This window comes from Drosophila teissieri, chromosome 2L (assembly GCF_016746235.2).
Source record: "Drosophila teissieri strain GT53w chromosome 2L, Prin_Dtei_1.1, whole genome shotgun sequence".
Taxonomy (NCBI): domain Eukaryota; kingdom Metazoa; phylum Arthropoda; class Insecta; order Diptera; family Drosophilidae; genus Drosophila; species Drosophila teissieri.
The window spans coordinates 25,497,658-25,513,865 of record NC_053029.1 but is presented as its reverse complement, the minus strand read 5'-3'; the positions used below and the strand labels follow the sequence as shown (position 1 = coordinate 25,513,865).

Here is a 16,208-nt window from a genome sequence, read left to right as displayed (position 1 = left end):
TAACGCTAACTAATATACCACTGTGGTAACTATATGTGGTCTCAAATGTGCGCGCAGTGGCCCGATTATCGAAAATATTTGAAAACGCCCAATCAATATGCGTATTGCAATTGGTTGTCGACGAATCCAAATCTAGCAAAGAACCAAAACCCTCTACATCTACCAAAAAATCGAAAATTTGCTTGCAGCAGCCAGAGATGGAGTGGAGGCACAAGTTAAAATCTCCTAACACTAAACAATTACTATTTAAAAATGTGTTCTGCTGAAATAACTCCTTAAATTCAGTTTCAAACTTCTTTAAGGGATAGGTCGGACTTTTATATAAGACAAGAATCCCTAAAGATCGGTACTTAAAGATAGCAAACTCAAACACTGAAGAGGCTAAATTTGAAATATTTGAAAAAAATCGACCACTTGAGCAAAGACTAACATTCTCAAATAGTTCGTTTCGAATAAAAACGAGAATGCCTCTTTTTGGTCGGGCTCCGCTAGCTACTGACTGGCAATCTAATCTCACTGCTGTGGTAAAGCCAGGAATTTCGTATACTTCATTTGAGTATGTTGATGCTTCAACGAAGCACAAAATAGAAGACCTAAGCATTAGCCGATCGGAACAAACATCGCTAATGTGGCAGTGTAAACTTTCCGTATTATGGAAAAAAATATGAAGGTTCGGACTATTGATTAAACAATCGAAATGGGTATTCAGTAGCTTAGTGGAACGCAGTTCTCGGAGCTCTGCTTCTGAAGCTGAATCCTGAGCGGATCTTGGTTGTTGCTCTACTACAGTTGTTGCTCTACTACAGGCTACATACAGCGCAGCTCTCTGCATGCTGGAGTTTGTGTGAACTACCACTTTACTGTACGTAGCGCCTTGACTTTTATGAATAGTTATTGCTTCTGCAGGAACCACTGGAAACTGCTTTCGGTCAATTGTAGTTGCCTGATTAGAATTAATTTGAAAACTTTATAATTTTCGAAATCGGCGTCCATGAAGCCTCCTCACAATGTCTGCGCTTGGAACGCGCATTTACTCCTATGCTTTCATCTAAAAATTGTATCCAAAGAAGATCTGGAGTGTTGGACGTACTGAAGCCTATCTCTCTAAGGACACCAGTGACTCCGTTTACGAGACCATCTGATGTATCTACATTGACCGTCATCATATATTTGGCAGTGGTTTTTAAAGTGAGCGAGGTACACAATCCTTGTGTCTCAGATGTTTTTAGGGACCTAGCTTGTTCCAGACATCTGTTCCTCTGCTCTAAGCTTATTTGAGCGGACTTAACTGAGTCTAAAGCTTCCGAGAGAAATTGAGCAGTGGGTATCGAGTTTAGCTTCTCCCTATTGTACCGATCTGTGTCCTGATTACTTGTAAAAAGGTGAATTGAGTCATTTGGAATTTGACTTTCATCGGAAATTCTAGATCTAAGCAAGCTAACATCATCAGACGTCATTTGGCCGGATGCCATGTTATTAAGTGCAATTGCAAATGGTTGGTCATCTCGCTGTCGCATTATCTCTGTGAGTTAAAAAAACCTAAAAGGACTCCACAGATACGATCCAAATATAGCACTGTATGGATCATGCGACGGGGCCTGAAAAATCCAGCGATCACATACGGGCCGCAACTGTCTAAGATCGCCGAACACGATAACCGAAATACCTCCGAAAGGAGTTTCAACATTAGAAAATATTTGCTTTAGGCGAGAGTCTAAATGAGAAAACATTGTTGCACCGACCATAGAAATTTCGTTTATTATAAGAATTTTAAGATCAAGAAATCTTGAACGAAGGGTATTCAACAAATCAGGACTTAAACTTCTAAATGCGGACCCAGCCTTATTTACAGGGAGAGAGAACATGGAATGAAGAGTGGATCCTCCGATTCCGAAAGCGGCTTTGCCTGTGGGAGCACACAGTAAAATTTTTACCGAAGTTGGGTCGCATCCTACTCTACCATTATACTCCTTGGATAGGGACTGAAATAACGTTGATATTAATCTACTTTTGCCGACATAAAAGGTTCTATTTGTCCTTGCATTATGCAAGACATGAGTAAGAAAAGTTTTTTGCTCCAAAAAACATTAATTTGAGAAGATATTTCAGGAATAGCTAATGCCCTAAACTCCTCATTAGGTTCGACCTCCTCTTCTTCATTTTCTTCTATACTATCTGCTTCCATGGCCCTTCTAAGCGCGTCTTCTAAACTATCTATGGCATTATACTTTTCAAAGTTGGCTTTAATAGCCTCCTCATTCTCCTTATAAAATTCCTCGCAATTTCTTTGAATTAAATCTACCTGTTCGTTTCGCCACGGAGAAAAGAGCATAACTAATGATCTAAAATAGTTAATCCTATCTGTATTAATATTAAATGGCCTATACCTAATAATACTAGCCCTATTTCTTTCCCTAATAAAACCGCTTCCATCTCGGAGCGGAAAATATACATCTCCTAACACGTCATGGCCTTCTTCAGTTTCATCGTCACTATTTGCCCTCTGACGAGTACTTCTACGGCTTTTCGAAAACTCAAAATTTGCTGAAAAATCGGCTAAACACAGGCCTTCATGTAAATCTGGTCTTTGTTCGTATCTATCTAGCAATCCTTTCAGAAATATGTCAGATGTTTGTAACATCCACAGTTACAAACTGATCAATGAAGGCTATTACAGTACGTATAGACTCTTCATTGTTTAAATCCACTTTTGGGGCATCTTTCAGCCAAAACATGCCATGAATATGAGGCGAACCTCTCTGTTGAAACTCAACTCGCCAGTAATAGGTAGTAACGAAATTGCTTCCAAAGACACCCCCTGGCTTTTTCATAAGTTTTAAAACTTCTCTATACCTGTAATCAAAATATCTAGCGCACGTCACTGGGTCTGTTCTTATAAGGCGCGCCTTTTCCCTAAACTGCAAACTTGAAGCTTCTTCTTCACTTATATTAACCCTATCTACATTGCGCTTGAGCAGTACTAGCAGCTCTGGCCACCTAGTTTCAGCGGCCGATAAAGTTATGAAAAAAGTTGGCAGCCCAAATGGGCGAATCATGGCCATGACCTTTTTCTTCTCATCTTCCCAGTGAGCAGGAGACGTGCGAATGTCCCTAAGGATCCTATATCCCTCATCATGACATATGAGGTTGCCCATAAAATCTTCATTTAGGACGTTAGCAGCTGTTATGGCACTGGAGGCACTCCGCTTACGTAAGCAAGTTGAAATATTATTTCGAATTTTTATTAATTCCAACTTCTTATAATTGAAGAATAACTTATCAGTTCGACAACCTCGTCTATAGTTGTGTAACTTTCTGAAGATGGTCTTTTAATGCCAGCATATATGCTAGGGAATGCCAGTTCTTCAGAATCCACATCGAGAATTACGTCGAGAGGCTTTTGGCCCTCACCTGGAGCTATTGTAATTCTCGTCATTCCTACAGTATGTGTCTGGTTATTCTCAAGCAAAGTTTCTTGTCCTCCAGGATTTAGTTCTTCGGCTTCTGTATTCTGATCAGAATTACGCGCCTCCGAGTTTTCATCCTCCTGCTGGATGGCTAGTTGTCCCTCTACAAAGGCTACATCAGCTTGAGATGCTATGAACGGAACAGTTTCGGATGTGAAGTCAGAGATCCACTGCTCGTTAACTGACACATTGTGCTTTCTATAAAGTTCTGTATTAACTAAATACCTAATAGCGTCAGCAATTTTGGCAGGCCGTATGGTTTCTGCCATGAAATCATGTCCATATTCCATTCTTCGTTTGAGGTGGAGCTGTATTACCTCAGCCTCATTGAAAGCTCGTGGAAGAGACGTCACGATATTGCCTACCGGAATAGGGACATTGACAACTGCTCCTTTAATAGCACTTTGACGCTCGTGACCTATTGATTTAATTATCATAAATGGAAGGCGAGGTGAAATCAGTCGTTCTTCCAAGGGAGTTAGGCCCCTCAAAGAGCTATGAATTTCTGGGCTTTAATGTTGCTGTGACAAGTTTTGCAAAACTTGAAAAGATTACCAGTGAAAGCAAGATGTCTTGCATTTTGGTATATCTCTTCCCTGAACTCGTTCTTCCAAATATGACCTAGAAAGCTTACTTATTTGATTGGGGAACCACAATCCTTTGCAACAAAAGCAAATCTGATCTGGACCAAGCTTTACATTCCTATTGAATGTAGCTATGTGAGATTCTATTTCAATAGGTCTGATTCTAATAGTCCTATTTTCCTGAGCTATATCAAGTCTAATCTCCTGACTTCGAAATGCGTTCCGAAGATTTTCTGCTTCCCTATTTGCACTAAGGCTTCTATACTGACTAACTCTTTGACTTACATTTCTAATTGCATCGATCGTTGCTTGTCGAGCAGCTAATCGTGCGCTTCGTCGAGCAAGTGTATTTCTCGCCTGCTCGACTGCCCTGCGATCCCTACCGGCCCTAGCCCTAGCTCTGTTAGCCCTATCACGCTCTCTTTCTAATAAGCGTTCCTGTGTATCTCTTGCCAGTGCTCGACGCAGGGTATTTGCTTCTTGCTCACCCGCGCGATACACGATATCCAAGCGCCTTCTTCTATGGTTGGCAGTGTTTTGTTCCTGCTCCATAACCCTAAACTCGCTAATTTGTCGCCTTTCAGAACGACGTCGAGTATCGGCTGCTTGCTCAACTGCGCGAAGAGCAGGATCCAAGCGCCTTTCCCTATGGCCAGCAGTATTTTGAACCTGCTCCACAGCTCGATTCTCGCTATTTTGTCGCCTTTCAGAACGACGTCGAGTATCGGCTGCTTGCTCAACTGCGCGAAGAGCAGGATCCAAGCGCCTTTCCCTATGGCCAGCAGTATTTTGAACCTGCTCCACAGCTCGATTCTCGCTATTTTGTCGCCTTTCAGAACGACGTCGAGTATCGGCTGCTTGCTCAACTGCGCGAAGAGCAGGATCCAAGCGCCTTTCCCTATGGCCAGCAGTATTTTGAACCTGCTTCACAGCTCGATTCTCGCTATTTTGTCGCCTTTCAGAACGACGTCGAGTATCGGCTGCTTGCTCAACTGCGCGAAGAGCGGGATCAAAACGTCTAATAAAACGGCGCCGAGTATTGACTGCTTGCTCAGCTGCGCGAAGAGCAGGATGCAAGCGCCTTTCCCTATGGCCAGCAGTATTTTGAACCTGCTCCACAGCTCGATTCTCGCTATTTTGTCGCCTTTCAGAACGACGTCGAGTATCGGCTGCTTGCTCAACTGCGCGAAGAGCAGGATCCAAGCGCCTTTCCCTATGGCCAGCAGTATTTTGAACCTGCTCCACAGCTCGATTCTCGCTATTTTGTCGCCTTTCAGAACGACGTCGAGTATCGGCTGCTTGCTTAACTGCGCGAAGAGCGGGATCAAAACGTCTAATAGAACGGCGCCGAGTATTGACTGCTTGCTCAGCTGCGCGAAGAGCAGGAGCAAGCGCCGTTTCCTATGGCCAGCAGTATTTTGAACCTGCTCCACAGCTCGATTCTCGCTATTTTGTCGCCTTTCAGAACGACGTCGAGTATCGGCTTCTTGCTCAACCGCACGAACAGGACGATTCAAGCGTCTTGACCTTCTAGACACTGTATTGAGGCCCTGTTCTGCATTCCTGACTAAGGAATCTTCCCTTCGCCTACGCTGAGATACTGTGTTTGTCTACGTTTTCCCTATTTATCCTATTTCTCAACAATTGCGTTCTTGCACGTTGAGAAGCAGTCGGTCTATTTAAACGAGGCATTTCTAAAATAAACTTTCAAAAAGTATAATTCTTATATTTATATTAATTTATAGAATTATAGAATTTGTAGAATAGATTAAAATCAACTTTGAAAACCGCGAAATAATATTAAGTTAAGAAAAAGTCTATAATAAGACTTAAGCTTAAATTATTATTATTAGAACAAACCTAACTAAATTAATAGTATTATAAGTACAAGTCTTTAAAAAGACTTAAACTTTTAGTACTATTCAGATTATAAACGCTGAGTACGTATATGAATAAAAATATAAGAGCAAGCTTTTAAAAATGCTTATATGTATATTAATGGGAAAATGGATAGAATATATAAAGAATAATGTGAAAAAAAAAAATAATAATAATAAGTTAAGAAGTCTTTAAAAAGATTTAAGACTTAAATTATTATTATTTGAATATAATATAATAATATAGTATAGAATTAATAGTATTATAAGTGCAAGTCTTTAAAAAGACTTAAACTTTTAGTACTATTAAGTTTATATACGCTAAATACGTATATGGATAAAAATATAAGAATAAGCCTTTAAAAAGGCTCAGTTCTTATATTAATATTGATAGAAAAGCGTAGGCGATATTAGGATAAAGAACAACAACAAATTTGATACTTAGCAATGAGCGCAGCGACGAGACAGCAGCGGGCCAAACGGCAGCGACGTCAATCGAAGCAGCAACAGCACTCACGACCGCGTTGTAATTTAAAAATATAATTTTACGTTAATGTATGCCACTTTTTATCAAAAAATTTAATCTTTACGTTAAAAATTAAGCTTAACACTTGTTGGTTGGCAAAAAAACACTTGTTGGTTGGAAAAATCAATTAAAAATCGCACTCGGCTCTAAAAGGATGTTGTAATAACCAAATTTAGTCTTCGACTGACTCCCTTATTCTTTCTTTTTATTTACTATTTACTTTTTCAAGAAAAGCGCGGGAAAGCACCGTAAGCTAAGAGCGAGTTCTTACATTTAGATTTAACATTATCTAAGAGCAATGCTCTTATTCAAATTACATTCTATTCAACACTAGATCAATATATATTGAATTGTTGAAGAGTCAGCCAAATAACCATAACATATGATTAAAGTCTTAATGATTGTAGCGCCTGCCAGTTCATAAGAAAAACAAACTTCAAGCTTCTAGAATTTAACCTTTATCTTACCAAAAGGAAATAGTTTAGACATATATTTTACTATAGTAAAAGAAGATAACAAGAGAGAACGCTATAGTCGAGTTCCCCGACTATCTGATACCCGTTACTCAGCTATTGGAAGTGCGAAGGAGAGTCTTCAGCACATACAGTTTTTGGCGGTTTTGTGGGCGTTAGAGTGGGCGTGGCAAAAAGTTTTTGGCAAATCGATAGAAATTTACAAGACTAATACAAAAATGAAAAAATATCAAAACATTTTTCAAAAGTGTGGGCGTGGCAGCTTTGGGCGGTTTGTGGGCGTTAGAGAGGGCGTGGCAAAAAGTTTTTTGGCAAATCGTTAGAAATTTACAAGACTAATACAAAAATGAAAAAATATCGAAACATTTTTCAAAAGTGTGGACGTGGCAGTTTTGGGCGGTTTGTGGGCGTTAGAGTGGGCGAGTGAATCGACTCCCTGGAGTCTGTATGCTTAATCTCAACTTTCTAGCTTTTGTAGTTCCTGAGATCTCGACGTTCATACGGACAGACGGACAGACGGACATGGCCAGATCGACTCGGCTACTGATCCTGATCAAGAATATATATACTTTATATGGTCGGAAACACTTCCTTCTGCCTGTTACATACTTTTCAACGAATCTAGTATACCCTTTTACTCTACGAGTAACGGGTATAAATATGGGGTCAGATAGGAAAAATGGCACATTTTGATAATATTATGTTTTTTCAAAAACCGAGTTTCGCTCTTTATAAAGAGTGCGCATCGATTTCTATTTTTAAAGTGTCAACCTCAAAGAGTCGTCCCTCTTTATCTAACATTCACCTGCTACGCGCTTGTAAAAACCGTGAAAAAGCGCCTTAAGAGAGAGAAGCAAAAAGCGAGATTTAATACTAAAATTGTTTTCAACACTAGATCATAATATATTGAAATATTGAAGAGTACGTGAGAAAAGCCAAATAACCATAACAAATGATTAAAGGCTTAATGATTGTAGCGCCCTGCCAGCTCATAAAAAAAAACTTCAAGCTTCTAGAATTTTATTTTTATCCTACCAAAAGAACATAGTTTAGACATATATTTTACTATAGTAAAGGAAGATAAATAAAAGGTCAAAAAGGAATAATGTATAACTATTGATTATATTGATAATATTATGTTTTTAAATTATCGAGTTTCTCCTTTTATAAATATAGCGCATCGATTTATATTTTCAAAGTGTCAACAGAGTCGTCCCTCTCTCTCTAACATTCACTTGCCACGCACTTGTAAAAACCGTGGGAAGAGCCTTAAGAGAGAGAAGCAAAGAGCGAGATTTAACACTAAAATTCTTTTCAACACTAGATCAATATATATTGAATTATTGAAAAGTGGGAAAGAAAAGCAAAACAACATATGATTTTTCATATTTATAAGAATATATTTATCAGCGCACAATTGGCTCTAATCAGATTAAGCATTGCTCTGATCAAAATTATATAATATGACTACGAGTAACGGGTATAATAATATTTATACAGATATTGGGCTTATTTCGTGGAATGCAAGAACAACAAGAGAGAACGCTATAGTCGAGTTCCCCGACTATCTGATACCCGTTACTCAGCTAGTGGAAGTGCGAAGGATAGTCTTTAACACTGACTGTTTTTGGCGACTTGTAGGCGTTAGAGTGGGCGTGGCAAAAAGTTTTTTGGCAAATCGATAGAAATTTACAAGTCTAATACAAAAAGTAAAAAATATCAAAACATTTTTCAAAAGTGTGGGCGTGGCAGTTTTGGGCGGTTTGTGGGCGTTGGAGTGGGCGTGGCAAAAAGTTTTTTAGCAAATCGATAGAAATTTACAAGACTAATACAAAAATGAAAAAATATCAGCGGGCCAAACGGCAGCGACGTCAATCGAAGCAGCAACAGCACTCACGACCGCGTTGTAATTTAAAAATATAATTTTACGTTAATGTATGCCACTTTTTATCAAAAAATTTAATCTTTACGTTAAAAATTAAGCTTAACACTTGTTGGTTGGCAAAAAAACACTTGTTGGTTGGAAAAATCAATTAAAAATCGCACTCGGCTCTAAAAGGATGTTGTAATAACCAAATTTAGTCTTCGACTGACTCCCTTATTCTTTCTTTTTATTTACTATTTACTTTTTCAAGAAAAGCGCGGGAAAGCACCGTAAGCTAAGAGCGAGTTCTTACATTTAGATTTAACATTATCTAAGAGCAATGCTCTTATTCAAATTACATTCTATTCAACACTAGATCAATATATATTGAATTGTTGAAGAGTCAGCCAAATAACCATAACATATGATTAAAGTCTTAATGATTGTAGCGCCTGCCAGTTCATAAGAAAAACAAACTTCAAGCTTCTAGAATTTAACCTTTATCTTACCAAAAGGAAATAGTTTAGACATATATTTTACTATAGTAAAAGAAGATAACAAGAGAGAACGCTATAGTCGAGTTCCCCGACTATCTGATACCCGTTACTCAGCTATTGGAAGTGCGAAGGAGAGTCTTCAGCACATACAGTTTTTGGCGGTTTTGTGGGCGTTAGAGTGGGCGTGGCAAAAAGTTTTTGGCAAATCGATAGAAATTTACAAGACTAATACAAAAATGAAAAAATATCAAAACATTTTTCAAAAGTGTGGGCGTGGCAGCTTTGGGCGGTTTGTGGGCGTTAGAGAGGGCGTGGCAAAAAGTTTTTTGGCAAATCGTTAGAAATTTACAAGACTAATACAAAAATGAAAAAATATCGAAACATTTTTCAAAAGTGTGGACGTGGCAGTTTTGGGCGGTTTGTGGGCGTTAGAGTGGGCGAGTGAATCGACTCCCTGGAGTCTGTATGCTTAATCTCAACTTTCTAGCTTTTGTAGTTCCTGAGATCTCGACGTTCATACGGACAGACGGACAGACGGCCAGACGGACAGACGGCCAGACGGACAGACGGACATGGCCAGATCGACTCGGCTACTGATCCTGATCAAGAATATATATACTTTATATGGTCGGAAACACTTCCTTCTGCCTGTTACATACTTTTCAACGAATCTAGTATACCCTTTTACTCTACGAGTAACGGGTATAAATATGGGGTCAGATAGGAAAAATGGCACATTTTGATAATATTATGTTTTTTCAAAAACCGAGTTTCGCTCTTTATAAAGAGTGCGCATCGATTTCTATTTTTAAAGTGTCAACCTCAAAGAGTCGTCCCTCTTTATCTAACATTCACCTGCTACGCGCTTGTAAAAACCGTGAAAAAGCGCCTTAAGAGAGAGAAGCAAAAAGCGAGATTTAATACTAAAATTGTTTTCAACACTAGATCATAATATATTGAAATATTGAAGAGTACGTGAGAAAAGCCAAATAACCATAACAAATGATTAAAGGCTTAATGATTGTAGCGCCCTGCCAGCTCATAAAAAAAAACTTCAAGCTTCTAGAATTTTATTTTTATCCTACCAAAAGAACATAGTTTAGACATATATTTTACTATAGTAAAGGAAGATAAATAAAAGGTCAAAAAGGAATAATGTATAACTATTGATTATATTGATAATATTATGTTTTTAAATTATCGAGTTTCTCCTTTTATAAATATAGCGCATCGATTTATATTTTCAAAGTGTCAACAGAGTCGTCCCTCTCTCTCTAACATTCACTTGCCACGCACTTGTAAAAACCGTGGGAAGAGCCTTAAGAGAGAGAAGCAAAGAGCGAGATTTAACACTAAAATTCTTTTCAACACTAGATCAATATATATTGAATTATTGAAAAGTGGGAAAGAAAAGCAAAACAACATATGATTTTTCATATTTATAAGAATATATTTATCAGCGCACAATTGGCTCTAATCAGATTAAGCATTGCTCTGATCAAAATTATATAATATGACTACGAGTAACGGGTATAATAATATTTATACAGATATTGGGCTTATTTCGTGGAATGCAAGAACAACAAGAGAGAACGCTATAGTCGAGTTCCCCGACTATCTGATACCCGTTACTCAGCTAGTGGAAGTGCGAAGGATAGTCTTTAACACTGACTGTTTTTGGCGACTTGTAGGCGTTAGAGTGGGCGTGGCAAAAAGTTTTTTGGCAAATCGATAGAAATTTACAAGTCTAATACAAAAAGTAAAAAATATCAAAACATTTTTCAAAAGTGTGGGCGTGGCAGTTTTGGGCGGTTTGTGGGCGTTGGAGTGGGCGTGGCAAAAAGTTTTTTAGCAAATCGATAGAAATTTACAAGACTAATACAAAAATGAAAAAATATCAAAACCTTTTTCAAAAGTGTGGACGTGGCAGTTTTAGGCGGTTTGTGGGCGTGGCAACATGAATCGATAAACTTGCGCTGCGTCTATGTCCCTGGAGTCTGTATGCTTAATCTCAACTTTCTAGCTTTTGTAGTTCCTGAGATCTCGACGTTCATACGGACGGACAGACAGACGGACAGACGGACGGACAGACGGACATGGCCAGATCGACTCGGCTATTGATCCTGATCAAGAATATATATACTTTATATGGTCGGAAACGCTTCCTTCTGCCTGTTACATACTTTTCAACGAATCTAGTATACCCTTTTACTCTACGAGTAACGGGTATAATAATATTTCGCAGGGTGTATTTATTTATACGAATATGTATTTAATTTGTAGACAAAATAACGCTTGAAGCATTTCTGCAGTTTTGAATATTGTTAGCGTCTGGCAGAAAGTAGCTGCACCGATATATTACGTTATGGGCAATCTCTGACGTCATTGAACTTGCTACTCATTGAAACCTTACATTCTTAGGAACATGAAGAGTAATAGAGTAATTAAGTTTTTTCGATCGATTAATATTTAGTGCAAAGGAACAACTTCAATTTCGACCACATCTCAACAGGGGTTTCGACATAATCAAATAAATTAAATATTTTCTCAAAAGTGTGGGCATGGCAGTTTTGGGCGGTTTGTGGGCGTTAGAGTGGGCGTGGCACACAAATTTTTGGGATACCGATAGAAATTGGCAAAACAAATAGTGAAATGAAAAAATATCACCACATTTTTCAAAACTGTGGGCGTGGTAGCTTTGGGCGGTTTGTGGGCGTTAGAGGGGGCGTGGAAAAAAAATTTTTGGGATACCGATAGAAATTGGCAAAACAAATAGTGAAATGAAAAAATATCACCACATTTTTCAAAACTGTGGGCGTGGTAGCTTTGGGCGGTTTGTGGGCGTTAGAGGGGGCGTGGCAAATACATTTTTGGCACACCGATAGAAATTTACAATGCAAATACTAAACTGAAAAAATATCAAAACATTTTCCTAAAGTGTGGGTGTGACAGTTTTGGGCGGTTTGTGGGCGTTAGAGTGGGCGTAGCAACATAGGTCAACAAACTTGCGCTGCGTCTATGTCTCGGGAATCTAAATTCTTAGTCTAAACTTTCTAGCTTTTATAGTTCCTGAGATCTCGACGTTCATACGGACAGACGGACGGACAGACGGACGGACAGACGGACGGACAGACGGACGGACAGACGGACGGACAGACGGACGGACAGACGGACATGGCCAGATCGACTCGGCTATTGATCCTGATCAAGAATATATATACTTTATATGGTCGGAAACTCTTCCTTCTGCCTGTTACATACTTTTCAACGAATCTAGTATACCCTTTTACTCTACGAGTAACGGGTATAAAAATCACAAGTCAGTCCCAGCTATTTTATAAATTCGACTGATATTGATTAGTTTAAAACTAATCGGGTGCCCCGTTCAAAAGTTATTGCAAGGACTCTATGTTAAGGGACAATTTAAAATAAAATAAGGGTTGTGTCTTTTTGTTTGACAGTTTGACTTCTTTATTATAGGAATCACTTTTGAAAGGAATTTTAAAGTTGGATTCAATAGATTCATAATCATTTGCCAATAAATTAAGACAAACTATTATTTTTCTTGCTATAGAGCTTCAAAAATACGGAAAGCCAAATTTTTCAAGCTCTGAGGTTTTTTGCGATTTTTTGCTCCAGAGAAAATTTTTGCGACTAAATTGGAAACTGTTCGTCGTAATTAAACAAGTTTTGGTTCACATCGATGTAATAAAATTCAATAATAGGTGCAAGACTGTTATTTGCAGTAGGTTCAATAATTAATTGCGTTCCCGATCATATACCCAAAAAATTATATTTTACGCTTAAGGAATTAACATTTTTCCTACGTGATTTGTAGCCTAAGCATCGACAGTGCCTTTTCCGCGTTTTTTAATAATAAGCGGATATTGTCCATGTAAACTATTATTTTGGTGGTCTAAGCATGAGTCCCGTAAAACATCACCTATAGAATGGCATATTCACATATTTAGTACTGTTCGAAGAAATAAGAATATGCAGAGTGTGGGACTTCACGAAATGTAAACAATCCACATCCGGAGCAAGCGATGCCGCTCTCCTTAAGCGGCACTCTAAATTATATTATACGATCAATATCCCAAACGGGCGAGTTTAGTCTTAAGCTGAGATCAAAGAAATAAAGACGTGTAAACTAAAAGTGATTTATACGCAAGTAACCTGGAAACGAAACCCAACCAACAACCTGTATTTCAATGATATGACTTTGGCAATGACATAAGTTTAGAGCCAACTATAGGAGTTATTTTATCAATACGATTTTAACTTTTAAGCCACTTACACATACATCTTTTTCTTTTTGACCGACGGTACCCTTGGTATATTTGGTTTCCACATTGTCGACAACAGCCATAAGCAAATTTCAAACTTGTATAGAAAGGGTCCGGTCTGTAAACCCATTCGTCAGCATACAAAAAATTGGAACAAACCACTACCTGGAAACACATTTATCAGTCCACAGTTTTTCCCAATCGAAATCTTCTGACCAAATAAGCTTCATGTCATTCAACATTTTGAACTTCCCAAAACTGTTTTATCGGAAATTTATTAAAGATTTCGAAAAAATTCGCTAAAATAAAAACAAGTGAGAATACAATATTCGACTTCCCTAAGTATCAGGGTATCTTACTTAGTTACTGAAAAAGCGAACTAGAAATTTCCACATTTTCATGGCATGTCGAAATTGGAAATATGTAGTATTAATCTAATTAAAAACAATTAATACATGTTTTAAAAGTGTGGGCGGGACCGTTTTGGGAGGACTGTGGGCGTTAAGGGCGTGCCCAGAGTGTTCTTGATATACAGATAAAACTTGGCAAAACAAAATATATAACGAAAAACAAAAGAGAATGCTATAGTAGAGTTCCCGATTATTTGATAGCCGTTACTTAGCCGTTAGTACCTAATTAAATTAGACTTGGCGCTCACTTTTAATAAGGGGAAAAATACCCTACCAACAACCTACCAGACTATTGGAAAAGGCCTGTCCTATGATGGAAGGCGAATAAGTGTTTTATTTGGAAGCTAGAGAAAATCCATAAAAAAAAGGGTAGCAGCAGCTACGGAGAGAACCCCGACTATCTGATACCCGTTACTCAGCTATTGGAAGTGCGAAGAAGATACTTCAACACTGACAGATTTTGGCGTTAAAGTGGGCGTGACAAAAAGTTTCTTGGCAAATCGAGAGAAATTTACAAGAATAACAAAAATGAAAATATATTAAAATATTTTTCAAAAGGGTACGCGTGGCAGGTGTGGCCGGTTTGTGGGCAGATGGACATGGCCACTATTCATCCTGATCAGGAATGCTTCCTTCTGCCTACTTACTTTTCAAGTAATTTAGAATACCCATTTACTCTACGAGTATCGGGTATAAAAAGTTATATTAGTTAGATAACAAGAAATATATACAATGAAATACTTACATTCCCTTTTTAAAGAAATAGATTCATCTGCCAGCCGTTGCTTAAATGAATCCAATTTTTTATTGAGTTCCATTTCCTTTCCAATTTGTTTTTTTATAGCCTCTATTCCCGCTATATTGTGTTTTATTGCCTCCCTGTGTTTTCTGAAAATAAATGTTAAAAATATATCCTTTTTTTTGTGCGTAGTTTACCTTGATGCGTTTTGTACTTGAAATAAAATTTTGTCTCTTAACTGAATGGCTATAATAACCTCGTTCCATGCCTGTGTGAGCCGCTTGTGTTCGTTTTGCAAAACTTCCAAATCTGTATTGGCATTTGCTATGCTCATATTTAAAATATTAATCACCTCTTTCATTGTAGCTTCTTCTTTACAAATCGACAGTAACTCGTTTTCTCTCTTTTTTATTTCTATATCTAGCCGATAAAAGAGTATATCTGACTTTCGTTTTTCCTGTGATAGTTGGTCTTGCAATTGGGAGTCTCTACTAACAATGCGTTTGGCATTTTTTACTTCATCTTCTACGGTACACGCCCATTTTTTGATGTTACTTCCTAAACTTTGCATGTCTTCTAGTTCTGCCATTCTTTCATGATAAAGCATTTTATGTGACTTAGTTAACTTAATTTTTTCTTCGTTTACCGCCTTTAAAGTTTTTGTATTAAATTCTTCGTCTTGACGATTTTTTAAATGCTTTTCTATAACAGCGGATAATTCCATAATTTGTTTTTCTTGAAATCTCATTTTTTGTTGCATATCATACAATGTCAATCCTTGCTCTTCTCGTCGTTGCTCTTTGAGTTTAACATGGTGTTTTATATCTGCAATTTCATTTTCTATATCCAGTTTAGTACGTATTAAGTGACCCCTTAAACAGTTCTGAAACTTGCTCAGTAGTGGGTGATTTGGTGGAAGAAGAGCCATTTCCTCTGGTTCAGGTGATGCCTCAGGATTAGGCTCAAAAATAAGAGGGAAATCACAATCAATATCTTCGGTATCAGACATTTTTTTGATATAGGAAGTTTTTGGATGTTGAAAAGTAAATATATTTCGGACTTTGTAAAGAGATAGAGTTGTATATTCTTAGACTTCACACATGTTTAAAAAAATAACAAAGTGGTTGCTATGATCGACACATGTACATATGAATATAGTAAAGGAAAATGCTAGAAAATACTAACTTACAAAATGCTGAAAGATAAAAATCACAAGTCAGTCCCAGCTATTTTATAAATTCGACTGATATTGATTAGTTTAAAACAAGAGAGAACGCTATAGTCGAGTTCCCCGACTATCTGATACCCGTTACTCAGCTATTCGAAGTGTGAAGGAGAGTCTTCAGCACATACAGTTTTTGGCGGTTTTGTGGACGTTAGAGTGGGCGTGGCAAAAAGTTTTTTGGCAAATCGATAGAAATTTACAAGACTAATACAAAAATGAAAAAATATCAAAACATTTTTCAAAAGTGTGGGCGTGGCAGC

General features: G+C 37.8%; 1 protein-coding gene across 1 annotated transcript in view; it reads right to left on the bottom strand.

Annotated features, from left to right (window-relative positions):
* The window catches only part of LOC122611608 (coiled-coil domain-containing protein 40), a 134,711-nt gene extending 118,872 nt beyond the window's left edge, over positions 1-15,839 (bottom strand). Inside the window, exons 1-2 of the mRNA XM_043784808.1 lie at positions 14,921-15,839; positions 14,730-14,872 (exon numbers count right to left, since the gene is read on the bottom strand). Of these exons, the coding sequence (XP_043640743.1) occupies positions 14,730-14,872; positions 14,921-15,732 (955 nt within the window). The 5' untranslated portion in view covers positions 15,733-15,839. The remainder of the gene's footprint in view (positions 1-14,729; positions 14,873-14,920) is intronic.
* Between the last annotated feature and the right edge of the window lie 369 nt (positions 15,840-16,208).